This window comes from Hyla sarda, chromosome 2 (genome assembly GCF_029499605.1).
Source record: "Hyla sarda isolate aHylSar1 chromosome 2, aHylSar1.hap1, whole genome shotgun sequence".
NCBI classification, from domain to species: domain Eukaryota; kingdom Metazoa; phylum Chordata; class Amphibia; order Anura; family Hylidae; genus Hyla; species Hyla sarda.
Window position 1 is genome coordinate 15,303,909 of NC_079190.1, and position 14,714 is coordinate 15,318,622.

The window sequence follows — 14,714 nt, forward strand, 5'->3', positions numbered from 1 at the left end:
CTGTTGCAGCATGTAAGTAGCCAAAATGGTCATCAATGAGAACCATCGGGACAAGCTTTAAAGGGGTACTCCACTGGAAAACATTTTTTTTTTTTAAATTGACTGGTGCCAGAAAGTTAAACAGATTTGTAAATTACTTCTATTTAAAATTCTTAACCCTTCCAGTACTTATCAGCTGCTGTATGCTCAACAGGAAGTTATTTTCTTTTTTAAATTTTCTTTCCGTCTGACCACAGTGCTCTCTGCTGACACCTCTGTCCATGTCAGGAACTGTCCAAAGTAGGAGCAAATCCCCATAGAAAATCTATCCTGCTCCGGACAGTTCCTGACATGGACAGAGGTGTCAGCAGAGAGCACTGTGGGGGGAAATTCAAAAAGAAAAGAATTTTCTGTGGAGCAAACAACAGCTGTTAAGTACTGGAAGGATTAAGATTTGTAAATAGAAGTCATTTACAAATCTGTTTAACTTTCTGGCACCAGTTCATAAAAAAAAAAAAAAAAAAAATGTTTTCCAGGGGAGTACCCCTTTAACCCCTTAAGGACCAAGGGCGTACAGGTACACCCTTGGTCCTGCTCTCCTGATATAACGCGGGGTTACACAGTAACCCCGCGTCATATCACGGCGGGCCCGGCGTCATAGTGAAGCCGGGACCCGCCTCTAATAGCGCGCAGCGCCGATCGCGCGCTATGAACCCTTTAGCCGCGCGCTCAGAGCTGAGCCGCGCGGCTAAAAGCGAAACCGAAAGTGGCCGGCTAGCTCAGTCGGGCTGTTCGGGATAGCCGCGGCTAATCGCGGCATCCCGAACAGCTGACAGGACAGCGGGAGGGCCCCTACCTGCCTCCTCGCTGTCCGATCGCTGAATGACTGCTCAGTGCCTGAGATCCAGGCATGAGCAGTCATGCGGCAGAATCGTTGATCACTGGTTTCTTATGAGAAACCACTGATCAATGATAAAGATCAGTGTGTGCAGTGTTATAGGTCCCTATGGGATAACAATGATCAGTGTGTGCAGTATTATAGGTCCCTATGGGATAACAATGATCAGTATAAGAGATCAGTGTGTGCAGTGTTATAGGTCCCTATGGGATAACAATGATCAGTGTGTGCAGTATTATAGGTCCCTATGGGATAACAATGATCAGTATAAGAGATCAGTGTGTGCAGTGTTATAGGTTCCTATGGGATAACAATGATCAGTGTGTGCAGTATTATAGGTCCCTATGGGACCTATAACACTGCAAAAAAAAAAGTTAAAAAAAAAAGTGAAGATCATTTAACTCCTCCCCTATTAAAAGTTTGAATCACCCCCCTTTTCCAATAAAAAAAAAAACACAGTGTAACTAAAAATAAAAATAAACATATATGGTATCACCGCGTGCGGAAATGTCCGAATTATAAAAATATATCATTAATTAAACCGCTCGGTCAATGGCGTGCGCGCAAAAAAATTCCAAAGTCCAAAATAGTGCATTTTTGGTCACTTTCAATCAATAAGTCCTATCAATGCAAAAATGGTACCGTTAAAAACTTCAGATCACGGCGCAAAAAATGAGTCCTCATACCACCCCATACACGGAAAAATAAAAAAGTTATAGGGGTCAGAAGATGACATTTTTAAACGTATAAATTTTCCTGCATGTAGTTATGATTTTTTCTAGAAGTCCGACAAAATCAAACCTATATAAGTAGGGTATCATTTTAATCGTATGGACCTACAGAAAAAAGATAAGGTGTCATTTTTACAGAAAAATTTACTACGTAGAAACGGAGGCCCCCAAAAGTTACAAAACGGTGTGTTTTTTTCAATTTTGTCGCACAATGATTTTTTTTTCCGTTTCACCGTAGATTTTTGGGCAAAATGACTGACGTCATTACAAAGTAGAATTGGTGGCACAAAAAATAAGCCATCATATGGATTTTTAGGTGCAAAATTGAAAGAGTTATGATTTTTTAAAGGCAAGGAGCAAAAAACGAAAATGCAAAAACGGAAAAAACCCCGGTCCTTAAGGGGTTAATTACCAACAACCAATTACCTCTAGGTGCCTAACATTTTGGATTTTCTTCTACTGATGTGTCATCACATTGTTAGGCACATGGCACTTGGAATTTGTCTTGCCCTGTACATACCATTCCACTAATCCGAGATATGGGTGGAAAAGGGTAGCAAAACAAGCTACCGTTGACATAACCACCACTTTTTTACTATGTCTCCTAGACCCAAGCAGGTAGTTCTTCAAAAGTCTAAGGGTGTTGATCATTTGGCCGAACTGCTTCTCACTAAGGCTGGGTTCCCATTACCTTTTTCCCCATACGGGAGCGCATACGGCAGAGGGGAGCTGAAAACTTGCGCTCCCGTATGTAATTCATTTCAATGAGCCGACCGGAGTGAAACGTTCGGTCCGGTCGGCTTATATTTGCCCCATATGTTCTTTTTCCCCGCACCTAAAACCGTGGTTGACCACGGTTTTAGGTCCTGCTGTAAAAGCGCATACGGGGCAAAAATGAGCCGACCGGACCGAACGTTTCACTACGGTCGGCTCATTGAAATGAATTACATACGGGAGCGTATACGCAGGCATACAATAGCGCAAGTTTTTAGCTCCCCCCCTGCCATATACGCTCCCTTATGGGAGAAAAACGTAATGGGAACCCAGCCTAACCCAGCTTTACCCGGTCCTTGGAGGTACTTTGCACTCTTCCATTCAGAACACAGCCCATTTTAGGGCATACCGTATTTTTCGCCGTATAAGACGCACTTTTTCTTCCGCAAAACTGGGGGGGGGGGGGAAGTTGGTGCGTCTTATAAGTCAAATACACATTAAAACCTGTCCTATCGCGGCGGACCCTGCGGCCATCAACGGCCGGGACCCACCGATCGCGGTGATGCCCTGTATTAACTCTTCAGACGCGGCGATCAAAGCTGACCGCCGCGTCTGGAGCGAAAGTGACGCTAACCCGGCTGCTCAGTCGGGCTGATCGGGACCGCCGCGGTGAAATCGCAGCGTCCCCAACAGCTTACAGGACACCGGGAGGGACCTTACCTGCCTCCTCGGTGTCTGCTCCGTGCCGGGATCCCCTGCATCTCCTTCGTCATCATCACGTCGTCGCGCACGCCGCCCCGTCATCCAATAGGAGCGGCGCGCCTAGCGACGTGATGGCGGTGACGGAGAGCGAGGATACCCGGCGGCAGAGACGTTCTGGAGCGACGGGGACACCCCGGGAAGGCGGCGACAGCGTTGGAGGGCGACATCCAGGGCAGCGGTGACGGGTCCGGAGCGGCGGTGAGTATTACCTCCTATACCAGTGGTCTTCAACCTGCGGACCTCCAGATGTTGCAAAACTACAACTCCTGGCATGCCCGGACAGCCGTTGGCTGTCCGGGCATGCCAGGAGTTGTAGTTTTGCAACATCTGGAGGTCCGCAGGTTGAAGGTTCAGAATCTTTTTTTTCTAGCTTTAAAATTGGTTGCGTCTTATATGCCGGAGCGTCTTATATGGCGAAAAAAACGGTAGATATTGGCCATAAGGTTGTGAACTCAGGCCTCTGGGATTTTTACTGCTATTGCTCAGCAAAAAAAAAATAAAAAAAAATAGTATGACATGAAAAAAAACACTATCAATAAATGACACAAGTTATTCAACAACACACTCAGAAATGTCCCCCCGCAAAGATTCAACGCTGACTTATTAATCTGCCAACTCCTCACAGCAGGAAACAAGCACTTATCTGGAAAAGTGAAAGACTTCCCTCCCCAAACAAGGTCATTAAAGAAGGAAATATTTCAAAGTTCATTGTCTACTTAAAATCCAGAAAAAGCTATAAATTCTACGAAAAAAGCTGAAAAAAAAAACCTTACAAATGCTTGCCAGAGTATTTAAAAAATTTTTTTTTTTTACGTAATATGACCTTGACAGTGTTATTGACATCTTTGACAAGCATGTAGACACATAATCTGCAGTTACTGAAGTAAATTACGCGGCGGCGTAACCTTTACGGTACACACATTTTGTCAATAAATTACGTTTGTAAGCAAATAACATTTTTATTGCTCTGGCACAAGTTAGTTAGTTTTTTTTTTTTTGTCCCATGATGGACTACATTGGGTAAACAAATTCCTTAACGTAAAACAAAAATAATAATAATACAAATTGAAGGTTTGGTTTTTTCCAAGATTTACAAATCCATTCGTTTTTTTTTTTTTTTACTAAAAAAGACTTTAAAGGGGTATTCTGGCCCTAAGACATCTTATCCCGCCGCTGGGGACCCCCGCAATCTTGCGTTCGGCACCCATCACTTTGAGCTGCACGCCGCGCTGCCAGCTCACAAACTGACGGGTACCGACCACGGGGGCCGGAGTATCGTGACGTCACGACTCCGCCCCCGTGTGATGTAGCCCCCGCTATGCAAGTCTATGGGATGGGGCGTGACGGCCGTCACGTCCCATCCCGTAGACTTGCATAGCGGGGGCAGGTGGTGACATCACATGGGGGGCGGAGTCGTGACGTCACAATACTCCGGCCCCCTTGTCGGCACTCGGCAGTTTGTGAGCTGGCAGTGCGGCGTGCAGCTCAAAGAGGTGGCTCCCGAATGCAAGATTGCGGGAGTACCAAGATTGCGGGAGTACTCCTTTGGATAGGGGATAAGATGTCTTGGGGCCGGAGTACCCCTTTAAGTTCTTTCACAAAACAACAAGTCAGCTCCCAAAATGTCTGCCTCCCTATATGTCACTAAACACTGAAAAGAATTACTACACACAAAAACATCTTACAAAAAATACATATAAAAATAAAAACCACAACACTTTTCCAAATGTATTGCTTGGGACCCAATACATGAATACACCCTGTTCTTCTAGTACAAACTCGTAAAAGAAAAACTTGGAAAGACACCCAGGACCTTTATACAGCGCTAAACACAAAATGTTTTTCAATGTCTTTTGGACACAGTTTGTTATCTGCACCTACGTTATCTGACAGCCAAAATGTCTGGGCCTTCAGGCCTCTGTACACATTGCATATGAGACAGCCGAACCTGCTGATATCAGTGGGAACAACCAACCATTAAACATATATGAAGGTCCTTCCGACTCTTCCCCAACAGATGTCGGGGGTGAGGGGGATCGGGCATGCTGAATTTCAACTGCATTTATCAGAAGTATACGCATTGGTTCTCGGGAATACATCATCACAATAAGGTGCCATATGGAGGCACCATACTGCGGCACACAAGCGCCTATGACTCGACGTTGATCCTATGTTGATCATTAGGACAAGAAAAAATACTTTGGAACATCAACATTCTCCTAAAATTATGTATAGGCTTTGTGGGGATTAAGGCCCATGGGAACCAACATTAGTCCATAGGGACTGTACCCCTGTATGCCTTGATTTCATAACAACAAAATAGTAACATGCTCCATCTGATGTATTACGGGTGTTGTCACCTAGAAGGATTGTGTATTGGTGAGAATTTCCACGTAACCCAATGCTGTATGGAGGCACCATAGGCAGCACAGTTAGCACAGGGCCTAAGTTGATCTTTAGGATGACAAATCAAAAAGTAATTTGTAAGATGACCATGTTCCTACCATGTTGCCTACAAAAATTGTGTCTGAGGAGACCGGTGTCCACATGATACATACAGCCCTGGAAGTGTTATTGCAGATCCATAACAGGTGGTTATGATCTAGGTTATCATCTGCACATTTACAAAAAGTTTATACCAAATATATATTACCCAAAAGCACCAAAACTCAACAATCAAGAGTAAATTTGAGTAAAAGTTAACAATTGTTTGTACTCACCACAGTGGGCTTGCTCCGGTTCCCGTGCTCTTCAATAGGCTTGGGAACCCTCAATGGTTTGGGTTCGGTTGTGGTTGGAGTACTTGGTGCTGTCCTAGGCAAATCCATAGGGTTGAAGGAATTACCAGCATTAACAGGAGCTGACTTAGATACATCCACTAAGGGGCTTAAAACTGGATACTGCTTGATATGAGGCCTTGTAGGCTCTAAGTTTGTCACCTGGGCACCACCATGGCCCAACACTTTGCATTCAGGAGGGGAGATTGGAATAAATGTTGCTGGTTCACTTGTGTGTCGTACATGTTTGCTACCTTGCCTGATTTTCGCCAGTGCTTCCTTTGGTTCCTCACCTTCCTTGTTGCCATCATGGCTACCAATTCTGTTGGAGCGCTTTTTAAAGCTGCGCCTAACCACCCTGGGAGATAACACATTTACAAGGTTTGGGTCAAAACTTAAACTTTGATTTGCCTCCAAACCATTTTCTTCCAAGTCAGTAGGTAACTCTGGTTGAGTGTTAAATTTTGCCTCCTCTTCCATCTCGTCCAGTTCTTCCAACTCATCCCTTTGCTCTGATAGTATGGGTTCACTGGTAGATGCCAGGATGGATTGTTCTAAGTCTTTGGAAGGCTCAGTGGAATCTTCCAGGCCAGCGGGAGACAATTCTCCACGACGACTTGGGTCGCTAAATGACTTTTTCTTAATGGTCTTCCCATTGCCCTTTTCATCAATGACTTTATCAAGTGCTCCAGGTTGACTAACTATATTTTGGATGACTGTGTTGTAATCCTTAACACCATCACTACTGAAAGAAAGTACACTTGCAGCACTGCCAGTACATTCAGATAGTGCCATGACTGAAGAATCGGAGATTCCAGATTTTGAATTTAAAGACCCCAGGAGGTTACTATCCATAGAGAATTTTTTAGCATCTTCAGTGATAGAGTATCTCCGGTGAGGCATTGGGTCACTCAGAGATCTGTAGGCCTCGCTCCCTGACTCACCGTTGCTTCCACTACTAGAATCTGTACCGCTATTACCAAGAGAAGGAAATTTCCGTCTACGTCTTACTGTTCCAGGTGTTGGAGGAGCATCTGTAGGTCCTGGAGTGTTTGCCATATGTGCAGCATCAGGGCACAGAGTACTTTCTGAATTACCCGTATGGGATTGGATTGTGTTATAGTCTCCATTATGGGCATGCAAAAATTCACTTTCTTCCTGGGAAACGCCTGTTGATTTCCACACTTTAAGTTTCTGGCCAAGGTCTCGATATGACGTGCAAGGTGTAGGGTCTACCTCGGTAACAATGCCTTCATCGGTCATGCTAGACTCATTCCCAGATAAGTCAGAGATTTTCCTATTAGTTACAGTCTCATTAGATGGACATTTTTCCATACATTTGCCATCACCATTTTCATCAACACTTACGTGAGACATTTTTTCACTTTTGAGATGTTCAATGATTTCCTGATCAAAAGTATAGTCATCCTGAGACCCTATCTGTTTGATCTTTTCAAATACCTGTCTGGCTTCTTGGATGTATTGATCCTGCATTGTCTCTGGTTCATTATAGTTTTCCTCTACACTATTAGCAGCTTCTAGATGGGAAAATATACCATCACTATTGGATGTAGTGGCCAGCATGAGTTCCGATGAACTCTGTTTCATGGAACTGTGCATGGACACACGTCGGGATCCCAGTTTCTCAGAATACGTGAAGGATTTTGTGCGTCGTAATGTAGCAGTCAAGTCTTTTAATGTTGGACGGCTCCCTTGTTGAATTCGGTTCTGCCCCGCAGGTCTGCCTCGCCCAGCTAAACTTTGCTGCCTAGAAGATTCCTGGCAGGCCTCAAGTCTGGAGCAGGCTCCTTCCTTTTCACTGGTCCCTTGGCCTCTGTTTTTCACTTTCAAATCTGAAATGTCTGATTTTAAGTAAGTCAATAAGCTGAGGGTATCTGACGTTATATCTGGATTTGACATAGATATTTTTTTAGAGTCATCACTTTCAGGGTCGCAATGTAGTCCATCACTAACACTTTCATTTTTGAGCTTGGTGCCAATAGATGGTGTTTTTGGCTTTGGACGGGTAATTGGTCGTGGCATACTTTCTTGTTGGCCAAAACTTGTTGATCGGTGAACGTTATATCCACCCGGGAAGCTGCGTGCTTGTCCAGCGTAATAAGCATTAAAGTGGTCATCATCTTTAAGGGTTTCAGTGCTTGAATATCTACTGCTGCTTCTAGAGCCACAGGGACTTGGCATAAAGGGTGGAATGTTAACTTTTGCAACTCGAGACACAGTGGGCATAGGAGACATAGAGGCCAGCTGGCCTGGAGTTACTGCTTCGGAAGTGTTTCGGAAGTACTGTTTGGGCATTTCATGAGGAGTAGTGGTTGAGACATTAGCAGAAGGACTCGGTTCAAGTGAAGAAGCATCAGATCTGACCGTAGGAACCAAACTGCTTGGTAACAATATAGAATGTCCATCATGTTTTTCTACTGACAAATCTGACAGGCTGGGCCTTTGGCCTAAGTCACTTGTCGCATTGGCTAGTATGTTGTGCCGGTCCCCAACAGAGTCTTTATTATCACATACTAAATAGTCCTTTTCCTTCCTAGGAGAGCATTTCCTGAGACTTTCCCTGAGGACATCAAGCTCACTTTCTTCTTCACTTCCTGAGGAGGTTTCCTGGGACCTGATCCTAGAACTGTTCTTATTGGCCAAGGTGGACAGTAAGGTGTTCCTCTCCAGGTCATCTGTGCTGTAGATGTCTTTGAGCCTGACATTATTAGGGGCTGTCTGTGGTTTGCCTGAACTATGCCAGGAATGTAAACTAAGTGATTGCTGCCTTGCCTCTTGTTTAGGTAGACCAGATGAAAGTGTGTGCGCTTTCAGGCCAAACGGAATACAGCTTCTCGGAGGAGGGGGAGGAGGCTGGGGTTTGGGACCAGTGTTAATATTTCGGTGTTCTTTTGTATCCAAACATGCATATTGTTGTTCTGTTTTACTCTCTGATAGTGCTCGGCAATAGTTGCTTTCCACCTTTGACGAGAGGTTTTTGGGCCAGTGTGCAGAGCCCGAAGGCTGCTCTTTGGTGTACTGGATAAAGCTTTTGGCAGTTGCAGTTTCCATGGGGCAATGTCTTTGTGGCTCCATCCCAGACTCCCTAACCTGAGACCCCGGCTGGCCCGAGAGCCTTGAATCCTCACAATCGGGCAGGGAAGATGTCCTGGATGGAACTTTCCTAGTGTTATCATCAAAACGTTTCCTCATTTCAGTAACACTAGGCCAGTTAGTCCCTTCTGTTACAAGCAGTTCACGGTTATCTGGCTGATGTAGGAAACTACAGAAAGCGTTCACTTCATCTAGTGAGATCCCTGAGCTCGGAGATTCCCTTGGGCTTGGGCTATGAAAATCATGCGACTTACCTGGCAGTGCCAGGGAGAGGCCATCGCTCCCAGTCGGGTTTATAAAGTCTTGTTGACTGCCTCGAGAAGGCTCTGCTATACTGTTGCCCTCCCCAGATCCGGCCTGAACACGATGATCCACTCGTCTTAAGTTTTCATCATCGCTCACAGCCCCATCGTCCCTCTGGAGGGGCGAAAACCGTTGAGAAAGCTGCCGGACTGAAGGGTTATTCTGGTCTTTGCTGGCTGAAGAGATCTTGGACACCTTCCTAGTTAAGCTGAGGGATCTGGCAGGGGGACGATGTGTTTTTTGACATGTGGGTTGGGTGACATCTCCTTTCCCGGGCAGTTCCGTGCCTCCCTCTTCACTAAAACCTTTTGCATTCCAGTTTCCCAGTTTCTTAAAAGACACGCTCCTGTAGATACGAACTTTTCTCTCGGCATCTCTCTCAGCCATTGTTTAAAACAAACTCAACCGAAGTGAAAGGTTGTGGAGGGGCAAGGGGAGGGGGGGGAGGGGGTCTTACTTTTCGTAAGAATTTCCACAAAAAAGACAAAAATAAAAAGTCTTCGAAAAATAAATTAAAGTACATTCAAATGTGTAATCCATCGGGAGGAATCCAACGTCTCCATGCCTAAAGAATCCCATGTAACTTTGGAAAAGATTGAGCGGAAAAGCCCTCAGCAGCCCCACGATAAATCTTCATCTTTTCGCAATTGCAGCATTTAAATCCACTAAGTTCCTGTCGGTATTCCAGCAGTAAGATAAAAATCACAAGAGGGAGACAGAAAAAAAAAAAAAAGTTTACGCAAAGTTCCCTTGACTACTGTTTAACCCTCTACTGGCTCAGAGTCAGCCCCAGCTTTCAGACGTAGCCATCACCCGCTGTTCAGCTAGAATAATGTACATTCCGTGTCACGTTGCAGTGTGGTGACATGCCCCTGCTGTTGTTGTATCCCAGGCATGCACATCTCCCAAAAAAAAAAATTTAAAAAATTTTTTAAAAAATGATTGTAATTGTAAAATAATCCTTTAGTCTCTCTGGTCTCTTGTGTGTTGATTTCACGTGGGAGAAAAACACTGTTGTAGCCAGCTCTGCGTAGGTTAAAAGAGGCGAGGTTCAAGGGGAGAGTATGGGAACATTTTTCTTTCTAATGTGTCCCTGGAAAAAAAGAAAAAAAAAAATAGTGTTACAAATACTATACGGGAATTGTTAACATGCCCCCTTATAGCGTAATCTAGGCATCCTCCCATTTAGGCGACACAAACCTACTTGGGCATTTACTGCAAACCTGAAGGGTATATGAGCTACGGTAACTTTTAATTTTTGCAGAAAAAAAAATAAAAAATTTGGGGGGGGGGGGTTTCTCTATTTTTTTTTCTTTTTTCGAAAAAAGTTGCATTTTAGCTCCCCCTGCAGGAAAAGAGCAGAATGACTATTTCCTCTATAGAATTCAATAGACCTAGTGGTGCTGAGATTCTAAAGTAGTTAAAAATGTATTTATTTTCTTTTTATTTATTATTATTGTTTTTTATAATGTCAATGAGCGATTTTGAAACATGGAAGATCAGTTAACATTATTCCTAACAGTATAGGCCTAAGACGTGTTTAGGAAGGATTGCTGAAACTTATAGTCCCAACGGGCTGTCAATACCGACTTGCAGGTCTGAGAGTGATGTCATCAAGCGTTTCAATGAATGCGTACACAAGTGCACGTTATATTGTGCCTATTTGATCACATGACTTCCCAGATGGAAGGTATTAGATTGTAAGCTCTATAGCAGTGGTCTCCAATTTGCGGACCTCCAGATGTTGCAAAACTACAACTCCCAGCGTGCCCGGACAGCCAACGGCTGTCCGGGCACGCTGGGAGTTGTAGTTTTGCAACATCTGGAGGTCCGCAGGTTGAAGACCACTGCTCTATAGTCAAGTCCACTTATATAATTGTTAACTTCATCGTACACCCCCTGGGGCGTACGATGAGCTTCATCCACTTTCCAGTTGGCCCCATGGGGGGTCATTAAAGGGGTATTCGAGGCCAAAACTTTTTTTTTATATATCAACTGGCTCCGGAAAGTTAAACAGATTTGTAAATTACTTCTATTAAAAAATCTTAATCCTTCCAATAGTTATTAGCTTCTGAAGTTGAGTTGTTGTCTTCTGTCTAACTGCTCAATGATGATGTCATGTCCCGGGAGCTGTGCAGTTCCTATGGGGATATTCTCCCATCATGCACAGCTCCCGGGACGTGACATCATCATTGAGCAGTTAGACAGAAAACTTCAGAAGCTAATAACTATTGGAAGGATTAAGATTTTTTAATAGAAATAATTTACAAATCTGTTTAACTTTCCAGAGCCAGTTGATTATATATATATATATATATATATATATATATATATATATATATAAAGTTTTTGCCTGGAATACCCCTTTAGCTATTAAGGTATGGATACATTTTTTTAAAGCAAAAAAAAAAAAAAAAATGACAGTTGAAAATTTGAATTTAAAAATCCTTTCAAACTTTCGAAGAATTTGTAAAATTTGCAAAACTTCAAAAAATTAAAAATAAAAGAATTTCCCATGCAAATTGCCCTCCCCCAACAGTTATGATGTCACCCCCCTCCCCTTACATGGGGGACCTGCATCTGCAGATTGCTAAATATTTTGCAACCTGGGGCCTTGCCTCGAACTCCTGACATAAGGGATAGAGGGGAAGAAAAGGGGGGTCGTAGAAGAATGAATTATGCTCCAGTTTCTTAAAAAGATCCCAAAAACTCTGGAAAAAGAAACAAAAAAAAAACTTTCTCCTTACTGTCGATTGGGTCAATAGGTTGAACCTTGATGATCGGCTCCATAACACAGATCAGAATCCAGGTTTTCCAAACAAGCAAACAAAAAAAAAATAAAAATTAGCAAAAATATTTGTAAAAAAAAAAAATCTAAAAACAACAAAAAGACTGAAAAAGGACACAAATCCCCAGAATGTTTGAAAATTGTAAAGGCAAAAAAAACAATAATAAAAAAATTAAACAAAAACAGCAAGGAATCGGCTACTCCTGGTCAGGTTCAAAGTTTGCATTGTGTCCCCCCCTGAAGAAGAAATACAAAGAACAGAAGAGCGGGCGCCCTGCTCCTTACCCTTCAAATCTTTCCTCCAGTCTAAATTTCAGAGGCTGCAGAGAGTCCAGGAATTTGTGTGCACCATTGTCTGTACACATGGGGGGGTCAGTGCATTGTAAAAGTTCCAGCGCCCCTTAATAAAGTCAGCCCTGGGGGTGCAATCACAGCCCTCCTGGGTCCTCAGGATGCACAGTCTCCCAGGCTAGTGCCATGTATATATGGTGTAGAGAGTCCTGTGCAGCCTGGATACAGGAAGTGCCCCCTCCTCCCCTATTTGTGCACTCAGATGGAATGTGCCAGTCTCTTCTCCTACACAGCACAGTTGAATAGCTGTAACCCTTTCATTGCCTCCAGTGCATCCATAGACCCTGAGCTCGGTTCTCCTGCGGTGCGCCTGAAGCTAAAGGACGACTATTGTTACAGTGCAGGCCGCGATGATCTGCAGATCACTTTACATTCCAGGCAATGAAGTTCAGATTTTAACATCAACCTGGCGTTAGGATACACTAGAAACCTGCAGAGTACCCGCGTTGCCTGTTTTTCCCAATCTAAATCTGATGGGAGAGGGAAAGTAACACAGGAGGACTCTCTTGTCCTCATATCCCGACCTAATATCCCGACCTCATATTCCGACCTTATATCCCGTCCTCATATCCTGTCCTCATTTTCTGTCCTCATGTCCCGACCTTATATCCCATCCTCATATCCTGTCCTCATGTCCCATCCTGATTTACCGACCTCATATCTCATCTTCATATCCTGACCTTATATCTCATCCTCATATCCTGTCCTCATATCCCAACCTCATATCTCATCTTCATATCCTATCCACATATCCCGACCTTATATCCTGTACTCATATCCTGCCCTCATTCTCCGTCCTCATATCCCGACCTTATATCCCATCCTCATATCCTGTCCTCATGTCCCATCCTCATATCCCGAACTTATATCCCGTCCTCATATCCCAACCTCATATCTCATCTTCATATCCTGTCCACATATACCGACCTTATATCCTGTACTCATATCCTGCCCTCATTCTCCGTCCTCATATCCCGATCTTATATCCCATCCTCATATCCTGTCCTCATGTCTCATCCTCATATCCCGAACTTATATCCCGTCCTCATATCCCAACCTCATATCTCATCTTCATATCCTGTCCTCATTTCCTGACCTTTTATCCCATCCTCATATCCTGTCCTCATGTCCCGTCCTCATATCCCGAACTTATATCCCGTCTTCATATCCCAACCTCATATCTCAACTTCATATCCTGACCTCATATCCCGCCCTCATATCCCGAACTGATATCCCGACCTCATATCCCAACCTTATATCTTATCTTCATATCCTGACCTTATATCCCATCCTCATATCCTGTCCTCATATCCTGACCTCATATCCCAACCTCCTATCATATCTTCATATCCTGTCCTCATATCCTGAACTCATATCTCATCCTCATATCCTGAACTCATATCTCATCTTCATATCCTGACCTCATATCTCGTCCTCATATCCCAACCTCATACCTCATCCTCATATTCTGACCTCATATCTCATCTTCATATCCTGACCTCATGTCCCGTCCTCATATCCCGACCTCATACCTCATCCTCATATCCTGACCTCAGATGGGGCTAAGTTGTGATGAATAGATTGTAGACCAAAAATAGGAGGCTTGGCTTTGCAGGAGGTGTGGCTTTGTGAGAGAGGGCGTGACTTGCAAACCGGACCAACACACAATAAAGGACAAAAATAGAAGTGGGTGTGGCTTGTGGGAGGGGCGTGGCTTGTAAAATGGACAGACACATTCATCCGGAGATGCAGAGCTTGTGGAGTAAGGCTGAGTTGTGATGAAGAGATTGTGGTTGAAGAACCTGTGATCTGGGTTTATTAGGCAAAAAGCGTGTTTCAGCCTTAAGTTAAAACAAAAAAGCCTGAAGATAGAAGGGGCGTGGCTCGGTAGATGGAAGTGACTTTCGATAGTGGTGTAGCTTGCAAGCTGGACCAACGCACTCACCAAAGATGCAGAACGGAGCTTGGAAAGTCCTATAGACTGCATAAGACTTCGGACAAAACCCCCACCCTCACATAAAGGGGTCCTAACTTCCAAACATCTGTCCATCATGCCCCCTACCATTACTTGCATTGAGGGGGCGGGGGCGTGACATTACACAGAGGCGGAGTTGGGATGTCACGATACTCCGGCCCCATGGTCGTGAGGCTTCAGACTCGGAGCCTCCAGCACTGCGTGCAGCTCGCACAGATGGGAGCTGCATGAGTGATTGCGGGGGTCCCCAGTGGTGGGACCCCCGCGATCATACATCTTATCCCCTAACCTCACACTTAGTGAGGAGCGGCATTGGCCATAA

The 14,714-nt window shown here is 44.2% G+C and overlaps 1 protein-coding gene across 2 annotated transcripts in view; it reads right to left on the minus strand.

The window, feature by feature from the left end:
• ARHGEF17 (Rho guanine nucleotide exchange factor 17) overlaps positions 1-12,497 on the minus strand; it is a 294,467-nt gene extending 281,970 nt beyond the window's left edge. Inside the window, exons 1-2 of one of the 2 annotated variants that reach the window (XM_056561223.1) lie at positions 12,352-12,497; positions 5,805-10,371 (exon numbers count right to left, since the gene is read on the minus strand). In XM_056561223.1, the coding sequence (XP_056417198.1) occupies positions 5,805-9,665 (3,861 nt within the window). In that variant the 5' untranslated portion in view covers positions 9,666-10,371; positions 12,352-12,497. The remainder of the gene's footprint in view (positions 1-5,804; positions 10,372-12,351) is intronic. The other variant, XM_056561222.1, reaches the window with a different exon arrangement.
• Between the last annotated feature and the right edge of the window lie 2,217 nt (positions 12,498-14,714).